This window comes from Chenopodium quinoa, unplaced genomic scaffold, assembly GCF_001683475.1.
Source record: "Chenopodium quinoa cultivar QQ74 unplaced genomic scaffold, ASM168347v1, whole genome shotgun sequence".
Classification (NCBI taxonomy): Eukaryota; Viridiplantae; Streptophyta; class Magnoliopsida; order Caryophyllales; family Amaranthaceae; genus Chenopodium; species Chenopodium quinoa.
In genome coordinates, this window is record NW_018743252.1 from 9,308,266 (window position 1) to 9,330,902 (window position 22,637).

General features: G+C 31.2%; 2 protein-coding genes across 2 annotated transcripts; both read left to right on the plus strand.

Moving 5' to 3' along the window:
• Positions 1 to 2,456: 2,456 nt before the first annotated feature.
• Positions 2,457 to 4,547, plus strand: LOC110735193 (SKP1-like protein 1A). Its single transcript, XM_021915363.1, has 2 exons — positions 2,457 to 3,355; positions 4,160 to 4,547. Exons 1-2 carry the CDS (start codon positions 3,041 to 3,043, stop codon positions 4,331 to 4,333), a joined length of 489 nt encoding a protein of 162 aa, XP_021771055.1. The 5' UTR covers positions 2,457 to 3,040; the 3' UTR covers positions 4,334 to 4,547.
• Positions 4,548 to 9,791: 5,244 nt separating this feature from the next.
• Positions 9,792 to 11,790, plus strand: LOC110734861 (SKP1-like protein 1A). The gene is made up of 2 exons (XM_021914996.1): positions 9,792 to 10,666; positions 11,439 to 11,790. Exons 1-2 carry the CDS (start codon positions 10,352 to 10,354, stop codon positions 11,610 to 11,612), a joined length of 489 nt encoding a protein of 162 aa, XP_021770688.1. The 5' UTR covers positions 9,792 to 10,351; the 3' UTR covers positions 11,613 to 11,790.
• The last annotated feature ends 10,847 nt before the right edge of the window (positions 11,791 to 22,637 follow it).

Here is a 22,637-nt window from a genome sequence, read left to right on the forward strand (position 1 = left end):
AGTGTTAAAATGTTAATGTTTTTAATTTAAAGAACTATTAATCCCATCATGTTTTACTACTGTTATCTAATCTCATTTGGTTTTGTTTACATTATTCTATTTGTAGATTAGTATATAAACACAACATAGCTCCTTATAGAGAATGGAGTTTATTAATTTTCATATAAAAATCTCTTTTTAATGTTAATTTCTTGACCACCTGAATAATTGTACAATACATATACTGGCTATCTCAACTTTATGGGTGCATTATGTTCAATTTCTAAAATTAAATTCATCACTAATGACAATATAGGTAGATCAGAGAAGTCAAAACTGATCTGACCCGAAAAAAAAATCATATGTTTCAATCGAGTTGTAACTCAAAATTTGAACTAATATGATTTTAATTAACCCGGCACTGGTTTGACCTGGCCTGAATTCAACCCAAAATCGATTAGACCCAACTTAACTCAAACAAAACCGATTTGACCTGATCTAAACTTAACTCGATCCAAAATTGACTCGACAAATACCGAATTCATTATGATTTGTTTTAACCCAAAATGATATTAACCTGTCCTGATCCGATTTTAACCCTACCTGATTTTAACCCAACATGATTTCAAATCAACCATTTTAAAACTAACCATAATTTTTATTTTTTATTTTATTTTATTTATTTTTTATTTTTTGTTTGAAAAAAAAACTAACCATAATTTTAATCCAACATGTGATTAAAATTTCAAATTAATTATAAATTTATACCCAACCTAAGAGCTCTAACTAATATCTTACACAACTTGAATTAGTAATAAAGCAAACCAACAATGCTCATAGCCTCATAAGATCGCACGGTTGAAGAGTAATAATAACCTTAAAAATGATCTATCAATCTATCACCAACTCATTACTAATCGTCTTAATACTTATGTAGGTAAGAAAAAAATCTTCGATAATTCAATTGTAATTTGGCATAAAGATAAAAAAATGGTACAAGAAGTGATCAAATGAGAAAACTAATAATTTGGCACTCTTTATATTAACGTCACAATATGAAAAATGCACATGAATGACCCAATATCGACCCAATAATAAGGCCATAACTCAATAATTACTCTTTTTTAAAATGACATAATTATTTAAATATTGAATTTAATCAACCCGACCAACATTTAGCCAAACTTGAAAAGGATTTGAATGGGAATAGACCTAATACTAATTCAACTTTATCTTAATCAAACTAAGCGTAATCGAATCGAAATCTACCAAACCGGAATCAACCCACCTTAAGTTACCTTCCCCGGAACCATAAATTTGTCAAAATTATCATAATTCTCAAAATTTGTCAAAAAAATTTGTCAAAATTTAATTTGCCTTGAACCCAATTTGAAATTATCATAATCGAATATGAACCCATTTGAAATTGATCCAACACAAATCGACCGTAGCGACCTTGACCCGAAATCAATGCGGTCCTGAGATGAATTAGAAGGGTAATCTTGACCTGAACATACCCAATCCGACCGAAACTCCATTCCATTATCCGTGACACCTCTACTTATGATGTGGCATTAAAGTTGACAGGTTTAATTAGGTGTAAAAATATAAAGTGAAATTCATTTTTATGTTTGGTGAGATAAAAGTGAAAATCATAGCTAAAATCTAACTAGTTGGTCAACAATTTATTTTAATTTTGATTTTAATTTTTTTTTTTGAAATTATTTGAAACAAGTTGGTCAACAATCAAATAAGTGGATATGGAGAGAGTGAGGGATAGCTCAAGTGGTTAGAGTTTCCCTCCCGATTTCAGGAGATCATGGGATCGATTCTCACCCCGCCCTCGTGGCTCTTTAAACACAAAAAAAAATACGTACATTTTTTCCCTTTGGTTTTTGTTTTTGTTTTTTTTTTTTTTGGAAATCAATGTAGTTAATATGAAGAGAGCACAAATAATACGAAGTAATAATCTTTTACCACAATTCTTTAAACCCTAATTATTCAATTTCTACATAACCTTTTATGTATACACCTAGGAACATTCTATATGGTTACCTCCGTTTTTTTTAGTTGACATGTATTCTTTTTAAAAAAATTTATTTTTAATTGACACGTTTTCTGTTTGGGTAAGTTTTGTACCTATAAAAAATTAAAAAAAAATTCTATTAAAAAAATAAAAATTCTCATGTCGTTGGCAGACATTAAAAAAATTAAAAATTATCTTGTTTGGCATTGTTGCGGTTTTCAGTTTTTTGGTTTTTTGTATTTTAAAAGTGTATGATATATGTAATATAATGAATAAAAAAATTAGTCAAACTTATTAAAATCATGCTAATTTTGAAAACTGGCAACAGAAAAGTGAAAACACCTTTTTCTTGTTTCCTGTTTTTGGTTTTTTGTTTTTAAAAAAACTGAAAACTCAAAACAAAAAACAATGTCAAACAAGCCCTAAAAGAAAAGGAAAGTACCCGTAAAAAAAAAAAAAAAAGAAAAGGAAAGTAAAATGTGGTACTAAAAAAAAGGGAAGTATTTAGAGCAACTATAATGGTTGGCTAATTTATTTAATAGCTTGGCGTGCCACATCAACTTCTTAAGCTACAACAATTCAAGTTATTTATTGCTACAATGGTTAAGCTAGTTGTAAATTAATTTATTTTCAAATTAATAATATTTTTTATCTAATAAATATTTGCTAAGCTAATTAGCTCTACAAAGCTAATTTGCTTGCCAAAGCTAATCAACAAGATTTGCAACAATGGTGTAGCTACTAGCTTAAGATTTTTAATATTTGCAAGCAAGTCCCTTTTTCCAACCATTGGAGTTGCTCTTATTTTCCTTTTTTGAAGGAAAAAAAAGGAAAGTATACTTCAACTAGAATTTAGTCAATGTTTTTTAAAAAAATAAATAATAAAAAAAAAAATCTATAAATACCAACGAAGTCTTCCCAAAGCCTCATCATTAATTCATATTCTTTCATACTCCCAACAAAAATTCTCTCTCTCTCTCAAATCTCTTAGCTTTTCTGAACCTTAAAACAGTCAACCTAATTACTTAATTAGCAATGGCAGCATCAACCTCTTCTTCATCTTCGAACAAGAAGGTAACCCTAAGGAGTTCCGATAAAGACACTTTCAACGTCGACGAAAAGGCAGCAATGCTTTCTCAAACCATCAAGAACATGATCGAGGACCTCGGCGACAGCACCGATCCCATCCCGCTGCATAATGTCACCTCTAAAATTCTCGCTAAGGTTATCGAGTATTGCAACAAACACGCTAATGATGATAACTCCGAATCATCTAATAATGATGAACTCAAGCAGTGGGATAAGGACTTCCTCAATGTCGACAAAGACACCCTCTTTGATCTTATTCTTGTAAGTATCTTTCTTTTACTTTGATCTATTTTCTTTATTTTTGTTGATTTGAGATTGACTTAAATTTATTTCTTTCGTTTTTCTTTTCTTTTTTTTTAAAAAATTTATTTTGTTGATTTAAGATATTATTAGGGCTAATTTTACGATTGATCGATCTTTTTAGGGCTTTAGGTTCGGATGTGTATATATGATTAATTATTTTATATTTGAAAGGGTTTGAGTTAATGTGTAAAATAATTTTTAGGGTTTAAGGGTTCGAAAGTATAATAATACGACTACCTTAATCTTTTCTTGTCTATATAAAATCTAGTTAGTCTTTAATTTTTGGGCTTGAATTAATTACAAATAAAATAAAATTGGTTAAATTATATTAAACCTTGATTTTGGGTCTGATTGGGTCGTCCATATGAATTCAATGAGCAAATAGGAGTTCTACGAGTTCTTTGGATTTTTTTTTTAAAAGGCTTTAATTAAATGTTAGCTAGTTTTTGTTTTGGGATTATATTAGTTAGTTATATAATTTTATCATATATGATTATCATAATTTTTAATAATATGATACGTAATAGTTTAACACTTTGACTTCGCAATCATCGTATTAAACATTATATTGTACCAAACTTTTTTTTGATTAGATAAACTTTTTTTTGCTTAGATGTATCATGTATGAGTTGTTTGTTAATATAATTTAAGGATTGTTACAGCTGATAAATGTAAGTGAACATGTTCTTTATAGTATATACAATTACATGGTCAATTAATAAAGCAATAACAAAATTAATTATGTGTGATGATGGTATGCAGGCTGCTAATTACATGGATATTAAGAGTTTGCTGGATTTAACTTGTCAATGTGTGGCTGATATGATCAAGGGAAAGACACCCGAGGAGATAAGGAAAACCTTCCACATCAAGAACGATTTCACACCCAAAGAAGAGGAAGAAATTCGCAGGGAGAATCAATGGGCTTTCGAGTAAAACTCAAGTAGCAATGGAAGCATAAGGAAGACATTCATACATTTGTTTGTTTAATGTTTTAGTACTCACTATGTTTACTGCTCCTTTGAAGAACTCACTATGTTTAGGATTTTTTTTTACTGCTTCATTGAATTAATTTCAAAGACCTCACTACTATTAATTGTTTACCGCTGCATTTAATCAATTTCAAGCATAAGAAGTTAGGGCTTGTTCATATTTACTTCAGTTCAGTTCAGCTCCAATCAGTTCAGTTCAGTTCAGCTCTTAATTTCCCTCTCATAAAATATTCAATTCTGCTCCAATCAGTTCAATTCAGTTCAGCTCAGTTCAGCTCAGTTTAGTAAATATGAACAGGCCCTTAATTGTATTTTTTTTATTTTTTGTGTTAAATTTATTGCTTGTGTATTTCAAGCATAAGAACTCACTATGTTTACTGCTAGACTAGGTGTCGTTTGGTTGCTATGAGAATTTACTTCCCATAGGAATTTGTATTTCATGGGAATTAAATTCCTACATCAAATTCATGGGAATTGCTTAAAATTGTTTGGTTGACATGAAGGAAGTTGCAAATCATGGGAATTTTGACTTACCTAGGGAGGGTTGGGTAATCAACTTCCCATGTTTTTTGTGGGAAGTCACAATTCCCATGAATTTACAATTCCCTCATTTTCACTTTTTAGTGTCAACCAAACAACTCACCCATTTTCAAATTCCCATGATTTTTGACTTCCTCCATTTTCTTTGTGTAACCAAACAACCCCTAAGAATAGGGTGATTGTTATACTTGTTACAAAGTGGGATATAATCAGAATAACACTCAAAATTAAGAAAACGACTAAGCTATTAAGGAATTGGTTCTCAATGTTTTTATTGAATCTTTTATGACTTTTATTTAAGGGTGTGTTCTTTTCATAATATATAAGAAACAAAGTCTTAGGTTAGGTTTAATACTTATAAAGGTTCAATCAATTATCTTGCGACAAGGTTAAATCAAGTCTAGTAGGTTTTATTCGTGTTTAATTGATTATGTGTAAATAAGTTACATTACACAAATATATATATTCTGAAATTGATACAATCAATCAAGTTACATTACACAAATTAATATTCATTCTAAAATTAATTAATAGGTTCCATTCGAGTTACTACGTATGTCTAATAGGTTCCATTTAAGTCTATATATGTTCCAAAATTGACTATTTCACCTATGTATTATAGGTTCCATTTAAGTATGATATATGTTCCAAAATCGATTATATTATTTTTCATGTCTCTAACAACTTCATTCAATACTTAAATAGTACTACAGAGTACTCGTCAAAAAAAAAAAAAAAAAAAAAACCTACAGAGAAAAAACTATATCTTAAATATTAAATTAAAATAATATGTTTGTTAAGGAGGCGAGTATATATATAACTAAACTAAATGAATCAATTATATAAATTTAGCATTTAGAACCTAAAGGTATGATAAGTTGTTTGTGTGTCCAGTGTTATTTTGCTTTTTGTTTCTCTCTCCTTCTCTTCCCTTCTCTTTCTCACTCCTATGCCCCTCCTCCTTTTTAGATCTAAATTACAATAAGATTTTCACATCAATTGCATAAACAATTATAATTTTAATCAAATTAAAATTAATGATTCGCTATGTTTCGAAATTCACTGGTAGTATCGGATGCGTGGCTGGTCGTGGCTGCGTGGTGGTCGGTGGGGGCTGCGGCAGGGGGACGAAGGAGATCGAGATTGAGCTAAGTGTGGTGGTGGTTGCGGCTGTGGCAAGGGGACGAAGGAGATCGAGATCAAGTGTGGTGGTGGGTCGGCAGGGGGTTGTGGTGGTGAGCTAAGTGTGGTGGTGGTTGTGTTGCTGATTTGTGGTGGAATGGTGGTGCCGTTTGCCTAATATGTTGCTATGGAGAGGAATTCATAATTTGATTTTTGGTTATGTTTAGGAAGAACATAATTTGATATGTTGCCATGGAGAAAGAAAATGAGGAAGAGTGGAAAAGAGGAGAGAGAGAGTGAAATATTTGTAAATAAGCTAATACAAGTATTATATCAACCAATTGATATTTCATATCAATCAACATTAAAGATTAAAGACATTAATAAAACAGTATCAGCTAATAAAAGAAACTTATTAGCCAACAAGAGATACATATAAGCCAATAAGAGGACTTATCAGCCAACAAATGATATCTATTAGCCAACAAAAGGGACATATCATCTAACAAATGAAGCATATAAGCCAACAAGAAAAGTATATATATCAGCCAACAAAAGATACATATAAGCCAACAAGAGGAGTATATCAGCCAATACATATCAGCCAACAAAAGCAACAGGTAAGCCAACAAAATAAACATATCAGCCAACAAAATGTAATATACAAGCCAACAATTAAAATATATATATATATATATCAGCCAACAAAATAAACATATAAGCCAATTGAAGAAACATGTAAACCAAATTGTGTCTAATATTAGCCAATAAAAGGCAAAAAAACAAAAAAAAAACAAAAAAACAATCATCCAACAAAAGAAATATATTAGCCAATATCAAAAATCATATCAGTCAACCTAACACATGAAACATATAAGCCAACGAGTAAAATATATCAGTCAATCCTCCAGCACCAAACAGTTCGTGCGTCCGTACGCACGCAATATCTTCTCATTGAAAAACAATGTTAAATATAAACAACTAATATTAAATATTAATAACTATAAAATGAACCGCTAATGTTAGTAGCAATTTTATTACGACCTCCGTTTCGCATTAGTTGCAACAGTAGGTTTGGCTCATAGTTTAAGAAAATTATGGAGTAGGCTTATAGACTAATAATATAGAGTATTGTTAATAAGACATAAAAATAATAATAAATAAAAAAAATAGTGTGGGTGAGGTTGGTAGGAAAGAGAAACAATAAAATATTTGTGAAAGTGGGGCTAGTTGAAGCAGTGGCGGATCCAGGAATTGTACCTAGGGGGTTCGAAATTCATCAATCACCCGATATCCGAATGTACAGATATAAATCGGGTATTCAATTATAAAATAGAGTGTTCAAATAAATACTAATACACAAGTACACAACAAAATAAGTCCAAATTTCAATAAAATTAAAAAAATAAAATGATCAGATACAATACCAGTAACACCCTACAAGTAACCCATGGCGCACCATGTGGCCTGCCGTACTGAAAAACCTCTGTTTCTGTTCATTAAAATTTATTTCATTTCAGCAAAAATAATTTATGCTTAGGGCATGTTCACATTTACGTAACTGAGCTGAACGGAACTGAAGTGAACTGATTGGAGCTGAATTGAACTGAAATGAATTGATTGGAGCTGAACTGAACTAAGCTAAAACGAATATTTTATGAGAGAGGAAAATTAGGAGCTGAACTAAATTGATTGAAGCTGAACTGAATTGAATTGATTGGAGCTGAAATGAACTAAACCGAAATTAAGTAATTGTGAACAGGTCCTTAGTATACATAATTTCAGTTCAACAAAAATAAGGTGAAGTGAATGGGTCCTAATAATTATGATAATAATAATGATAATGATGATGATAATAATAATAATAATAATAATAATAATAATAATAATAATAATAGTAGTAGTAATAATAATAATAATAATAATAATAATAGTAATAATAATAATAATAATAGTAATAATAATAATAATAATAGTAATAATAATAATAATAATTATAATAATAATAATAATAATAATAATAACAGCAGCAGCAGCAGCAACAACAACAACAACAACAACAACAACAACAACAATAATAATAATAATATTTTACCACAATTCATTAAAGGAAAAAATACACTTTAATAATCCCAACTTTGCTCAATTTACTTTAAATAATCCCAACTTTCGATTATTCTACAATGATCCCAACTTTCACATGCTTTTTTTTTTTCTTCAATCCCAAACCGGTCAACAAAGTCAATGACCTAAAATTCTAGGTCACTTGACACGTGTCAATAAGTCGTAAGTGGTCCAAAAAAGTATAATTAAAAATTAAAGAAAAAATCAATAATAATAAAAAAAACTAGCCACCACCGGCCAACCCACAACCACCAACCACCGGCGGTGGCCAATTCCATCCACAGACAACCCCGAACCACCACCTCCCTTACCCCGGCCACCAAAAACTTCCTAGAAACCGCCGTTACACCGCGAAACCGACCCCTATACCTCTCCCCACCCCCTAAACTAGCTATAGCCAAAACTCTTGCGTCGAAACCGCCGCCCGTAAAACTCAAAACAACCATAACCAAAGCCCACATCCCTGAAACTGTCCCTATCCCCTCCCCCAACCCCCGAAACCACTTGTCACACCAACCCTGACCATCGAAATCACCTCCCCTTTCCCCGAAATACAAAAACGCAACCCTTTCTCTCTCCTATAGTCGCCGGAAATCGTAATCAAAAGGAGTGACGATAAGGTTTTCGGTGAGGGGATGGTTTCCGGTAGGTCGAAAAAGTGGGGGTTTGGGTTTCGTGGATGGTCGGGGTTCGTGGGAGATCGGAGTCGTGGGTATAGGTGTTTGAGTTTTGTGGGTTGGTTGGGATTTTGGGGTTGGTGGGTTTTGTAAATGAGATCGGCATTTCGGGGGTGGTCGGGCCGGGATTCGTGGGTGGTGGGTGTTCGTGGTGGCTAGGTTTCGTAGTCGGTGGCTTGGCTATGGGTCTTGCCGGTAGGGGAAGTGTGGCCACTAGCGCAGGATGGCTGGTGGTCTTTGTTTTTTTTTTTTTTTTTAAAATCTTATTAATTTAAATTTATTTATTTATTTTTTGAACCAATTAGAAATCAACACGTGACATATAATTTTTTTTCTCTAAAATATTGACCCTTTCTTCCGGTAACCAGTAATCCGGATTGAAGAAAGAAAACACATATGAAAGTTGGGATCATTGCAGAATTATCGAAAGTAGGGATTATTTAAAGTAAATTGAGCAAAGTTGGGATTATCAAAGTGTATTCTTCTTTCATTAAACCCTAATTATTCAATTTTACAAAACCTTTTTTACAATTGTTCTTGTAGGGACACGGTCTACAATAAATTATTGTAGACAAAAAATTTGACACTTTCAAATAATATAATCACATTGTGGATGATATAATCACTTTTTTAGATGATATAATTATCTTTTTGTGAGTCATATTTTGATCTCATATTAAACCATTTAATGATATTGTATAATTATCTTTAGAATGATAAAATTTAAAAATCATTTTTGAATGATGTAATTTACTATTTGATACTTTTTATAACGATAAATTCACTTTTTGAGTGATACATATAAATAACAGTTTCAAGATGATATAATCACTTTTGTAATAATATAATCACATTTCATATGATACATCATATGATATAATCACATTTATATGGTATACTGAAAGGTTGGGTCTACAATAAGTTATTGTAGACCGGGTCTATTCTAGTCTTTATACCTTTCTTATACACCTTGTTTAATTTTTGTAATGGTCAAAAATAAATTTACCTGACTAATTTTTTTTTCCCTCAAACTGAATCCCAATATCTAAAATTATTTAACTTTCCAAATAACATTCTAGTAACAATAACGATGATAAGGTGTAAATTATCTCAAAAATAAATTTATAAATTTGGAAATTTAAGATATAAAGATCAGAGTATAATTTTTTGGTTACAAAAATACATTAGTTTCCAAAACAAAAGGATAAAGACTTCCAAAAAAAAAAAGGTCGGTTTGTGTGATTTTACTCACCTCATTGGCAAACATTATAAAAAAATTATAAAATAATCGTGTAAAAAAAAAAAGCATAATTCAACTAGAATTTAGTTAAAAAAAAATAATAATAATAAATAAATAATCTATAAATACCAACGAAGTCTTCCCAAAGCCTCATCATTAATTCATATTCTTTCATACTCCCAACAAAAATTCTCTCTCTCTCTCAAATCTCTTAGCTTTTCTGAACCTTAAAACAGTCAACCTAATTACTTAATTAGCAATGGCAGCATCAACCTCTTCTTCATCTTCGAACAAGAAGGTAACCCTAAGGAGTTCCGATAAAGACACTTTCAACGTCGACGAAAAGGCAGCAATGCTTTCTCAAACCATCAAGAACATGATCGAGGACCTCGGCGACAGCACCGATCCCATCCCGCTGCATAATGTCACCTCTAAAATTCTCGCTAAGGTTATCGAGTATTGCAACAAACACGCTAATGATGATAACTCCGAATCATCTAATAATGATGAACTCAAGCAGTGGGATAAGGACTTCCTCAATGTCGACCAAGACACCCTCTTTGATCTTATTCTTGTAAGTATTTATTTATTTTTTTCGATCTTCTTTCGTTTGTTTTATTTTTTTTAGTATAGCTGTATATTACACTTATCCATTTTTTTGGGCTTGGGATTTGGAAGTACATATAATAGTATAAGCTAAATATTATGATTAATTATTGTGAAATTTAGGGCTTTGAGTTTTAACTTTTTAGGGTTTGAATATTGAAAGTATAATAATTCGAGTACCTTAATCTTTTCTTGTCCGTATAAAAATCTAATTAGTGTTGCCAATTTTGAGCTTGAATTATTCATTTCACAAATAAAATAATTTTGATTAAATTTTGTAAGATTAAATTCTATTGAATTTTGAGTTCTGGTCTGTTTGGGTGCTCCATATGAATACGATGAGCATACGAGTTCTTTGGAATCTTTGGATTATTTTAGTTAGTTATGTAATTTTATCATATAATATGATTATAGATCTCTTTAGGACGTAATTGTATCTTATCATAATTTTTGATAATATGATAATAGTTTGACACTTGTATTTTGCAATCGCATTATACGTAATATTGCACCCAAACTTTTTTAATTAGACGTATCGTTATGTATGAATTGTTTGTTAACATGGTTCAAGGGTTGTTACAAAATCCTTATAATATACGGAGTAATCTAGTTAGTGTTTCTAATTTTTTGGGCTTAAATTCTTTTACAAAAAAATAAAATTGACTGTTAATATACATTTGCGTGGTTGATTGATCAACTATACCTAAATTAATCATGTGTGATATGATGATGTTATGCAGGCTGCTAATTACATGGATATCAAGAGTTTGCTGGATTTAACTTGTCAATGTGTGGCTGATATGATCAAGGGAAAGACACCCGAGGAGATAAGGAAGACCTTCCACATCAAGAACGATTTCACACCCGAAGAAGAGGAAGAAGTTCGCAAAGAGAATCAATGGGCTTTCAAGTAAAACTCAAGCAGCAATGGAAGCAATTAAGAACAACTCCATCTACCAAATTCCAAAATTATTGTTTCTAATTAGTTTAGTTACTCGCTATGTTTATTTACATTTGTTTACATTTGTTTGTTTAATGTTTTAGCACTATGTTTATTGTCTCATTGAAGAACTAATCACAGTGTTTAGGATTGTTTTGCTTCATTGAATTATTTTTAAGATTCATTATTTTCAATTGTTGTGTTCTCTTCATCAAGAAACAAATAAAGTTTTAGGTGTAATAGTTATAAAGGTTCAATCAACTATCCTACGATAAGGTTAAATCACACATCTAGTAGCTTATGTTTTCAAAAAAGTTACATTATACAAGTATATATTACGAAATCAATTAAATTTATAATCACAAGTTAAATTACATGAATTAGTATTAAAAAATCAATTAAAAGGTTTCATTCAATTTACAACCTATAAAGGCTATAATAGCTTAGGTTCCATTTAAGTCTAATATATATTCCAAAATCGATTATGTTTCATGTCTCTAACAACTTCAATACTTCAATACTAAAAATTGTAGTTCTATCTTAAAAACTGAATTAAACTAATATGTTTGCTAAGGAGCTGAGTATAAAACTAAAGTAAGTGAATCAATTATATAGTTTTAGCATATAGAACTCTAAAGATGTGATTAGTAGTGGAGTAGTGGACTAGCGGTTGTATACATAAAGTAGCTATCACATTTAAGAATGGATTATTGGGAAGTTGGGACAAGTGAGATTTTGAATACGCGTAAAGGTTTGAGCAATTTAATCATATAACTAATGTATAAAGCTAAACTTTTAGCCAGATCACGAGGTAGTGACGCTTGGCATTTCAACTTTCTGCCAAGTGTCGCGCCACGTTGGATAAATTTAAATAAACTTCATAAATTTAAATTCTATTTGGATATAATTTTAGAATAACATTGTTAGTACGTTTAGAGTTTTATTTTCGATAAAATACCAATATCTCAAATGAACAAATTGAATTATAATTTTATTCAAAAAAATTAATAGATTATAATTCTAAAAAATTCTCATATAAATTTAATTTTTATATCATTATATTTTTTGGAGCGAAGAAATAGTTCAAAATGTAAAACATACATTTAGATATATACTAATCAGTTAAAATAATATACTTCACAATCTAATAGGATGTTATTACTATGTAGACCTGAGTCGGATCATGAGTCATCTCGGATAGGGTCACTTCAGGTTACGAGTCAAGAAATGTTCAACCCTTGCTCAAAGTTTTAGGTTTGGGTTAACCTAATATGCTTTTGCTAATTTTTTGTTTTTTAATGTGTTAAATCGAACATTTCCACCAACATTATTATTAGTCATTACATGCTTAATAGATAGCAAATCGTCACCAAAGCACATTAATTCCCAACAAGTTTTGTATCAACGATATATTTTTGAATTTTGATATATAAATTAAAAATTTATTTTAAAATTAATTAAACAACCCGAGCATCGCACGTGCACTGTTGACTCGAACGAACAATACAAGAGGGGGGTGAATTGTATTGTAGGGGAAGTAGGGTAATTTTTGCGGAATGTATAGAGAAACTAAGCAAAAAACTTAAAGTTCACAGAGATATTTTACCTGGAAAAATTCTTGGCCCTAATCAAGAAGAAGAAGCACGACCACAAGGGGTTTTAAAACTCAACTCTTAATTATAATAGGGCAAACTGTAACACCCCCAAATCTCCCTCTACGGAAATACTAGTATAATACGTATAATTATACCATAAAGATAGACTTGGGCGTATTACCGCCGCGTGATTACGCAAGCCTACTCAAAATACTTAACTCAACTACAAAACTTGCAGCGGAAACTCAATTTTCTTTTATTAATACTTATAAAGATTGTAACATTGTTATGATTGCTCAAAAATAAAGACAAGACCAACATTCCTAAACTAGGTGAAGCAAATCCCTGGACTCCCATATGCTCATTGATGACTCCACCTGAAAATAGTCAACACTGCTTACCAGTACGGTAAATAGGGCGAACCAAAACAAATAAGAAATACAGATTAGCAAAATATGCTAAATACGATAAGTGCAAGATAGTGTAAACTCAATTTATTTGCAAACATGTTTTTAAAACCAATTCCAATAATTAATCCAATAAATTCAAAACTCATTATTCCAAAACCGATTCCAATGATTCAATATTCAAAATAATAGTTAATAAAACCAATTCCTTTATTAAGAACCAATTCCTTTTAATCCAATTCCTCACCTAAGTGTGCACACCCCCCAAGCTAGTCTCATTATATTACAAGGCTATTCTTGAGGAAAAATCCGGTCATACAAAGTCTAAGGTCTTATCAATAAACCAAATCCGCATAGTGGGATTACTAACATGCTTGTAAAACATTAATAATAATAATTCAATGGTTCAATAAATCCTTTTAATATCCAATAGTTCCTAATATTAATTAAACACGATAAGTAATCCAAACCATTCAAAACATGATTTAAAAATCAATCATTCAAATACTTTTATTAAAATAAATACCTTCAAACATATTTATTTCAAAAATTAATTTAATTCAATCACCAATCAAAATCATGCAAAACATGTTATTCAAACCAATTACTTTCAAAGATATCTAGCCACCTAAACGTACCTGATCCTTGCTAGAAAAACCACACAAAAAGAACCTCAAGAACCTTGATTGAACACTCCCTACAAATAAATATAACCTTAATCAATATAAGGTTCACAAATAATTAAATTAAAACCACCCAACTATATGTACATGAGCCTTTCGACATAAATATTATTAAAAATCTGATTTTATATGATTAAAACTACTCATAAAAATTATTTATAAATCCCCCATAATAATAATAAATAATAATAATAATAATAATAATAATAATAATAATAATAATAATAATAATAATAATAATAATAGTTGAATAAGAGAAGAGAATAAGAAAAGATAAGAAACCAAGGAAAAGAGAAGAATTGGATTTGCGTTGGAAAGAATAGGCAGAACTTGCAGAGGCTATAACTCCTTCAATATAACTCCGAATTGGGTAATTCTTGAGCCTAAACCTCAAGGATTTTTTGTGAGGAACAATTTTCTGTGAAACGTCAATACCCCAAAACTGACCAGAAGTGCCCGAAAATTGGCTTCAAAGATGAACGGGATGATTTGTGTAAAAAGAGGAGAAGAAAAGTAGAGAATTGGTGTGAATGAATGGGAAGAATTAAGGGTCTATTTATAGTGTTGAGGGTGTAGAAAGGATAGAGATTAAGGTGTGATATGATTACTAGAAAATGTGATAAGTTTTTGGGGTTGTTAAGCTAAGGTACTTGAATTAAATTAAGTCTAGATTAATAGTTGCGTTAAAAGATAAGAAAATTTAGATAGATATACATATGGTTGGGAGAAGAAAGATAGGAACAAAATGAGACAATGAATAAGAGAATTAGAGGTTAATTTAAAATTTAATAATTAACAAACTAAAGTGATAACAATCACTCTTCAAAACATGATCAAATCACGTTTCACCATTTGTTATTAATATAAAAACAAAAATAATAATAAAATAATTGAATAAATAAATATTTTAGATAATATAAAATTAGTTAAATACATAATATATATTAGATATTTCTCTTGAAATAGTTATTATAATAAAATATGGACCGACCTTAAAAAAGATAATTAAACCTATATTATTAATTTAGAAATCCGAAAATAATTAATTATTCAAATGATTAAATACTTATATTTGGTGCGAAAATTCAAATATTATTTTGGCTCCAAATAATGAATTTACTAAAATACCCTTTTTATAAAATAATTCTTAATTAATTAGAAAATACGTATGAAAATACGGGGTATTACACAAACAACCTATTACAATCTAAGACTCTAACTCAAGTTCCTCAACAAACTTGAGTTCCCCTTCAACCGATCCCTCAATCAGTTGAACGCTCAAAAACTCTCTCTTTCTCCTTGCTTCACTCAAAGCAATAAACACTCTAGAGTTCACTCAAACTCTTACCCCAAATTACAACTCAAAGAATTAAACTCTAATATAAATCACAAAGACACTTTTAGATTCAAGTGGAATAAGTAAGAATAAATATGCTAGAATGCTCAAGTGTGTTTTTGCAAACTGAAGAAAGCGTTATTTATAGAGTTAGAAATGCATCCACTCATCAGTTAGCGTGTGCCACTAACTCCATGTTCCTCAACTTGAGGAGCACGTAGAAGTGAAATACTAGTTCTGCAAGAGAACGCAACTAACCCATGATTTTTTCAAACTCTTTTATTGCTTCCTTAATTTTCTCAACTAATTTGACTAATTAAAACCCACGTAAAAATATTTTCCATAAAAAATCTTTTTCTCAAATAAAAACCAAATCAGTTAAAAGATATTTATAAAAGATATTTCCTTCAAATGATATTTTCCAAAAGATAATTATTTACTTGAATAATATCTAATAGGATTTTAGGAAAATATAATTAATAAGATAACTATTTCACTTGAATCTTACTTATGTCAATATAATTTATACATACAAGAAGCTAAAAAGATAACCTATTAACTTTTAAACTCCTTGCTTTCTCTAAGGAATCTTCGACTCTGAAGCTTCCATTCTTTAGTTCCCTCGGGGAACTAATGTCCTGCTTTCTTGATTTTAACTTCTCGCTTAGTCTTAAGTTTCCTTTGTCCTCTAGTATGCTCGTTCCTCCTCTGGTACATCATCACATACTTCAGTTTCCTCCTCGAAATCTAAGATTTACAATACTTAAAGACACTTGTTAAAATATGTAAGTTTGCTTCAGTCATCATCAAAACATATAAGGGTGAACAGGTACAAAACTAGTATATATATATATAAAGGGGAGTTTTTTTCCCGAGATTTTAGAGAGTCACGTAGAATTTAATTTTCTTAGCGCGCCATGTAAGATTATAAATTTTACTTGTAACCAATTAGATAAGAGATTATTATTTTCTTTTAAAATTAAATAATTCAAATGCCACGCAAGCAAAATTGGCGAATGATTTTTTTAAGTTTTAATTAATTAGATATAAAATATTATTTTTTGATAATAGGATTTTATCTAAATATGTAACAAATTTTAGCCCATACAAAAAAATTATTTTAAAAAATTCAAACAAGTCATGCATCGCACGGGCTTCATCTAGTTATATATGAAAATGATGTTAAATGAAAACAACTAATATTAATAACAACTTTATGAAATAAACTTCTAATAATGTCAATAGTAGTTTTATTAAATGAACCGTTAATTAATTCAATTAGCTTTTTATTTTCATTAAATCGCTTCAAATATTAGCGATTTTTAGCCTCTGAAAATTAGAAAAGTATCTATAAATATCTACTTATTATAAGAAACACTAATGATAATGATATTAGTTGTTTATTACTTTTTAAAATCGACCATTATATTTAGCAAGTTTTAGCCTCAGAAATTTTTTAAAATAGAAACTTCAATTCTGCCAATCCTACGTGGATGGTAATTAAAATGGCAAATATTTTTAAAAACAACACATATAAAGAATTAGTCTATGTTTTTAACATAAATTAAATAAATCATTCAATAAATCCTTTTTTGGTTCACAATATGTTTCACTTGAGTTATGATGATCCAAATAATTAAGATAAAAACTAACTAAAACGAGTTATCATAAGTTTTTATGTGTGTTAATAATGGTTATTCAAATTTCATATGTAATGTATGTTGGGTTTGAGAAGTGTGGAGAACAGTTCAAGGACGCTAAGGGGGTGCATAAATTAGGAGTTTAAGCTATGGGCTATTGCTTGGTGTTAAGCAATGGTGGATGACAAAGGGCTGACTTCAAAAGAGCATATCTCAAGATCTAGGAATAATATTGAGATGATTCAAGTTGGAGGTAATAGGTTGTCTAAAGAGCTTTCCAACGACTGTTCATAAGCTCAATTTGGCCAAGAAACGAGGAAGATATGACTGTTTTACGAGAAGTTGTTTATCAGGGGAAATTGGAGGAGCGCCCGCTCCTTTGAGGCTCGTTTTGTCTAATTTCTTCCAGTTTGTTAGAGCGCCCGCTCCTGTCCTTTGGAGCGCCCGCTCCACTGGGTTTCCCGGGGCTATGTTTTATCGCACTTGAGCCTCGGTTTTACGGTCTTGATTTCTTCTTTGTTAATTAGTAACTTATATTCTTAGCCCTTGGATTGTTTGCCTTGTATTTGGACTATATCACTAGTAGAAAAAACGTAATGGCAAGCGGTTCAAACCCCCTAATGGGAAGCGGTTCTGAACCGCATGGGTTTAGGGGGCTTGCCAATAGCCACGTAAATGGCAAGCGGTTCAGAATCGCTTCCCATTAGGGGGGAAAAGGGAAGCGGTTTGGTGCCAAAAACGCTTGCCATTTGCACTTGACATACTACTATGTCCAGTGCAAATGGCAAGCGGTTTTGGCGCCAAACCGCTTGCTATTTGTTAAATTTTTTTTATATTTATATTTATTATATTAATTAATAATAATAGTATTAGTGACCTATTTTGATATACACATTAATCTGTAATTTTAAAAATTATTATTATTATTAATATTCTTATTAATTAATATTAATAATTAATAATAATTAAATTAAAATATTACAAATTTAAGAATAATAATTCAATAACAATAAAATGCATAATAATAATAACATATATAAAACTCATTAATAATATATAGTACTAATTACAAATAAGTAATGTACATATTTAAAAAAAAAAGATAGTAACTAAATATTTATTGTTCATAATAACAAAAAAAAAACTCAATCTCATTATCTAACTAACACATATATATCATATATTCTACCTAGATGCCATCAAATGTCACAAAAAAAGCCCACATGTCGCGAATTTCATCAATTTCTTTCCTTGTTAAAGGGCCTTCCCTTTGAATCTTACAAACCTTTGAAAAAAAAATACCAAACATTAAACATCATTCATATATTACATAAAATTCAAACTAATAATTAAATAATAATGTATATGTTAAATATTTCAAACATCATTCGTATTCATATTACATCATTGTATTAGGTGTCTAAGGTTTGAAATCACATCAAAAGAGAGTTTTGTAATTTATAGGACGGTTCGTTTTTATCGAAAATCTCCCAAATAAGCCCTATATGACTTCTACTTTGCCCGATTTCTACATTTCTTATCTAATGAACTATTTCTTTATCATAACATGTCAATTATAACTATTCTTAGGTGTCTAACGTTTGAAACCATAGCAAATTAGCATTCTACTAAGTTTTAGGACGGCTTTTACCCAAAATCGCCTATTTCACTTCTACTTTGCCCGATTTCTACATTTCTTATCTAATGAACTATTTCTTTATCATAACATGTCAATTACAACTAGTCTTAGGTATCTAACGTTTGAAACCATAGCAAATTAGCATTCTACTAAGTTTTAGGACGGCTTTTACCCGAAATCGCCTATTTCACTTCTACTTTGCCCGATTTCTACATTTCTTATCTAATGAACTATTTCTTTATCATAACATGTCAATTATAACTAGTCTTAGGTGTCTAATGTTTGAAACCATAGCAAATTAGCATTCTACTAAGTTTTAGGACGACTTTTACCCAAAATCGCCTATTTCACTTCTACTTTGCCCGATTTCTACATTTCTTATCTAATGAACTATTTCAATGTCATGACATGTGTAGGGAATAATTTCAAGCATTAACCCCCTAGCTTGAACCCCACTGTGATCGTACACTAAAGTACGGTGGCGTCCAAAAGGGAAGAAGATAGAGCAAAAGAGTCGCCAACAAGTTTTAGGAACTTGTAAACCGTTCACAGGTTGAAGGTTACACCCCTTAACGATCCAAGAGATCGTCAACTCCATAAGGTCTTGAACCAAATAAGGGTTCGGGGATGAAGGTACAAATCCAACCTAAAAGAGATTGAACCTGCCCTAATAATAGGCCTCTACTTTATTCTGATCGTATTCATGTGCGCTTTCTGACTAACATGCAATCAATAGGTTTAACCCTAAACCTGTTTATCTATGTTGGTTGAATTTAATGCACAAATAAATCTATTATTGGCGATCACTTGAATTATAATCATATTAACCCTAACAAGATTATTAACTATCTTATTAAGCGTGATTACAAGTACAAATTCCCTTTAAACATGCATAAAAGGCGTGATCAAGCAATAACAATAAATATAATATATCATCAAGCAACATAATAATAATAATAAATAACAATCATCATAATAACAATCATAATCATAAATATAATCATAATCAAAACAATTATAAAAATAATCATGAATCATGTTAAAGCATAATAATAGCATGATCCTAGGCATGATACTAACAAGATTAATAACAAACCCTAGCATATCACTAAGCAATAAAAATCAAAGCTTTAACCCCAACATGATACTAGCTAACAATCATAAATATTAGGAAGAACATAAAAGGCATCATAACAATCATGCTTGATATTAAAGTTACCCTAGACATGATACTAGGAATCAAAATAACAACCTAAGCATGAACTCTATATCATAACATCAATTAAACCATTAAAGTACTTACTTTGATGCCTCGTACCTCTTTCTAATAACAAAATACACACGTTAGTAACTTCAAGGAAAATAATAAACAAAACAACTAAATTAAATAATGGAAATAGAGATTTGGGACCAAACCCTCAGAAATTAAACCTTTTACGTCTAGGGCGAAGGCAACTTCGAATATGGCTAGGTGTATCTAAATCTAATGAATTCGGAATTTTGTATTTGAAGGGCTAGTTTAAAAAAGAGAGAGAAATCAAGAGAATCTTGATGAGAGTTGGTGAATGATTATAGATGAAAACTGGTTAAAACTGGTTGAAATTGGTTGTTGATGAATGTAGATGAAAACTGATTATCGAAAATGGAGTTTTTAGCACTATTTATAGAGAAAATCATCCAAAAAGATAAAATATCAAAACAGACACTACTAGAAAATAGCTCGTTTCCGACGGAAAAATTCTGTCGGAAACACCCCAAAATTGGTCGGAAATGCCATTTCCGACGGAATTTCGTCGGAACCGGTTGTCGGAAAAGCTTTTGTAGGAAAAATGGCATTTTCCGACGGAAATTCCGTCGGAAACCTTTCTCCGACGAACTTTCCGACGGAATTTCGGTGTCGGAACAGATTTTCTGGCTCCGAAAAAGTTTGTCGCAACTTCCGACCGAATTGTGTCCGTCGGAAAGTTGCGACGGAATTTCCGTCCAAAAATACTTCATTTACAATAAAAAAAACGCCGCACCACCAGGGCACAGCGTGTCACCACCCTATCCCCAACTGCAGACCACCAACACCACTACCCCCATATCAGCCTTACCCTAACCACACCACCACTATCCTCACCCTTACTTGAACCACACCACCACTCACCCTAACCCAAACCAGACCCACCCCCTAACCCGATCCAGACCCACCCCGACCCTAACCTTAAACGACCATTTCCACCACCCTAACCCACCGAAATCAATATCTACCACCAAAACAAACCCAGATCTACAACAAATCTGGCCATACCACCACCACAAAAAGCCACAACCGCCAAAATCCACGAATTTCAACAAAAAAAACAAAAAAACCCACGAAATTCAACCAAAAAAAAACCCACAAAATTCAACCAATAAAAAAAAAACCCACATATTTCAACCAAAAAAACAAAAAAAAAAGTACGAATTTCGTCCTACAACCAAAAAAAAAAATTATAACCAGAAAACATACTTTAACAACCGAAGCTTCCAATTTCAACCCGAATTTGGTTTAATACAGCTAAATTCGACCCTGAAACCTCTAGATCTAGAGATTTCATGGTCGAATTCGACCGTATAAACCATTAATATGAAACAGCAAGAGAACCATTAATATGAAATAGCAAGAAATATGGTCGAATTCAGAAAGAGGAGGAGGAAAGAAGATAAGGAGAAAATAAAAAAAAAACAAAAGAAAAGAAAAAAGGGAGAGAGGAGACCATGAGAAGTGAGGAAGAGAAGCAGAAACTCAGAGAAGATAAGAGGAAAAGAGGAGAAGAGAGCAGAGGAGAGAAGAAATAGAAGAGAGGCGGAGTGAGAAGAGAGGAGAGAGAAAGAGAAATTAGAATCTGTTTTAAAAGAGAGGAGAGAGGCGAAGTGAGAAAGAGGAGAGGAGAGGAGAGGAGTGAGAAGAGAGAACAGAGGGGCGCCGTTTTTAATTAGGGTTTGGGGGTTTGTTTCTTTTTTTTTTTTTTTTTAAAAAAAAATCCGTCGGAAACTTATAATATTCCGTTGTAAATTTATGACGGAAATAATATTCCGTCGTAAATTAAGTGATTTCCGACCGAATATTCCGTTGGAAATTTCCTACGGAGTAAAATCCGTCGAAAATCACTTAATTTACGACGGAATATTATTTCCGTCGTAAATTTCCGACGGAAATTCCAAAGTCGTCGCAAATTTCCTACGAAAAATAAATCCATCGGAAATTAAGTGTTTGGCGCACGTAAAACTGAACCAGCGCCAACGCTGGCTATTGGCGCCAGGCGCCAATGCTAGCGCCAGGCGCTACAGCTGGCGTTTGGCGTTGATTCAGAAAATCACACGTTTTCTTAAAATCAGATAAAAATTGTCGTACAGGAGGATAAAATCGTATTTCCCTCAAAAATACTCTTTGATTTTAATTAAAACTATGAAAAGTCAATTTATCAATACTAATTGAATTAGGAATGAAAAGAACCTTCTAGAATAATCTAGAAGACTAAAACCATTCCTAATTGCATTAGGAATGATAAATCTGATTAGGCCCTCCTCTAGATCATTGGGCCGCACATAAGGCTCAAACCAGGCCCAGTTTAGTAAATTGGCCATAACTTCCTCAATATTCATCGAAATTGGGCTTATATTATATCGTTGGAAAGCTCTTTTCAAGCTCCATCCAACTACATTACTATTGGA

Excerpts from the sequence above, each read along its gene's own strand:
- LOC110735193 (XM_021915363.1), top strand. The coding sequence starts at position 3,041 with ATGGCAGCATCAACCTCTTCTTCATCTTCGAACAAGAAGGTAACCCTA. Across the intron at positions 3,356-4,159 it reads CCCTCTTTGATCTTATTCTT|GCTGCTAATTACATGGATAT; the intron begins GTAAGTATCTTT and ends GATGGTATGCAG.
- LOC110734861 (XM_021914996.1), top strand. The coding sequence starts at position 10,352 with ATGGCAGCATCAACCTCTTCTTCATCTTCGAACAAGAAGGTAACCCTA. Across the intron at positions 10,667-11,438 it reads CCCTCTTTGATCTTATTCTT|GCTGCTAATTACATGGATAT; the intron begins GTAAGTATTTAT and ends GATGTTATGCAG.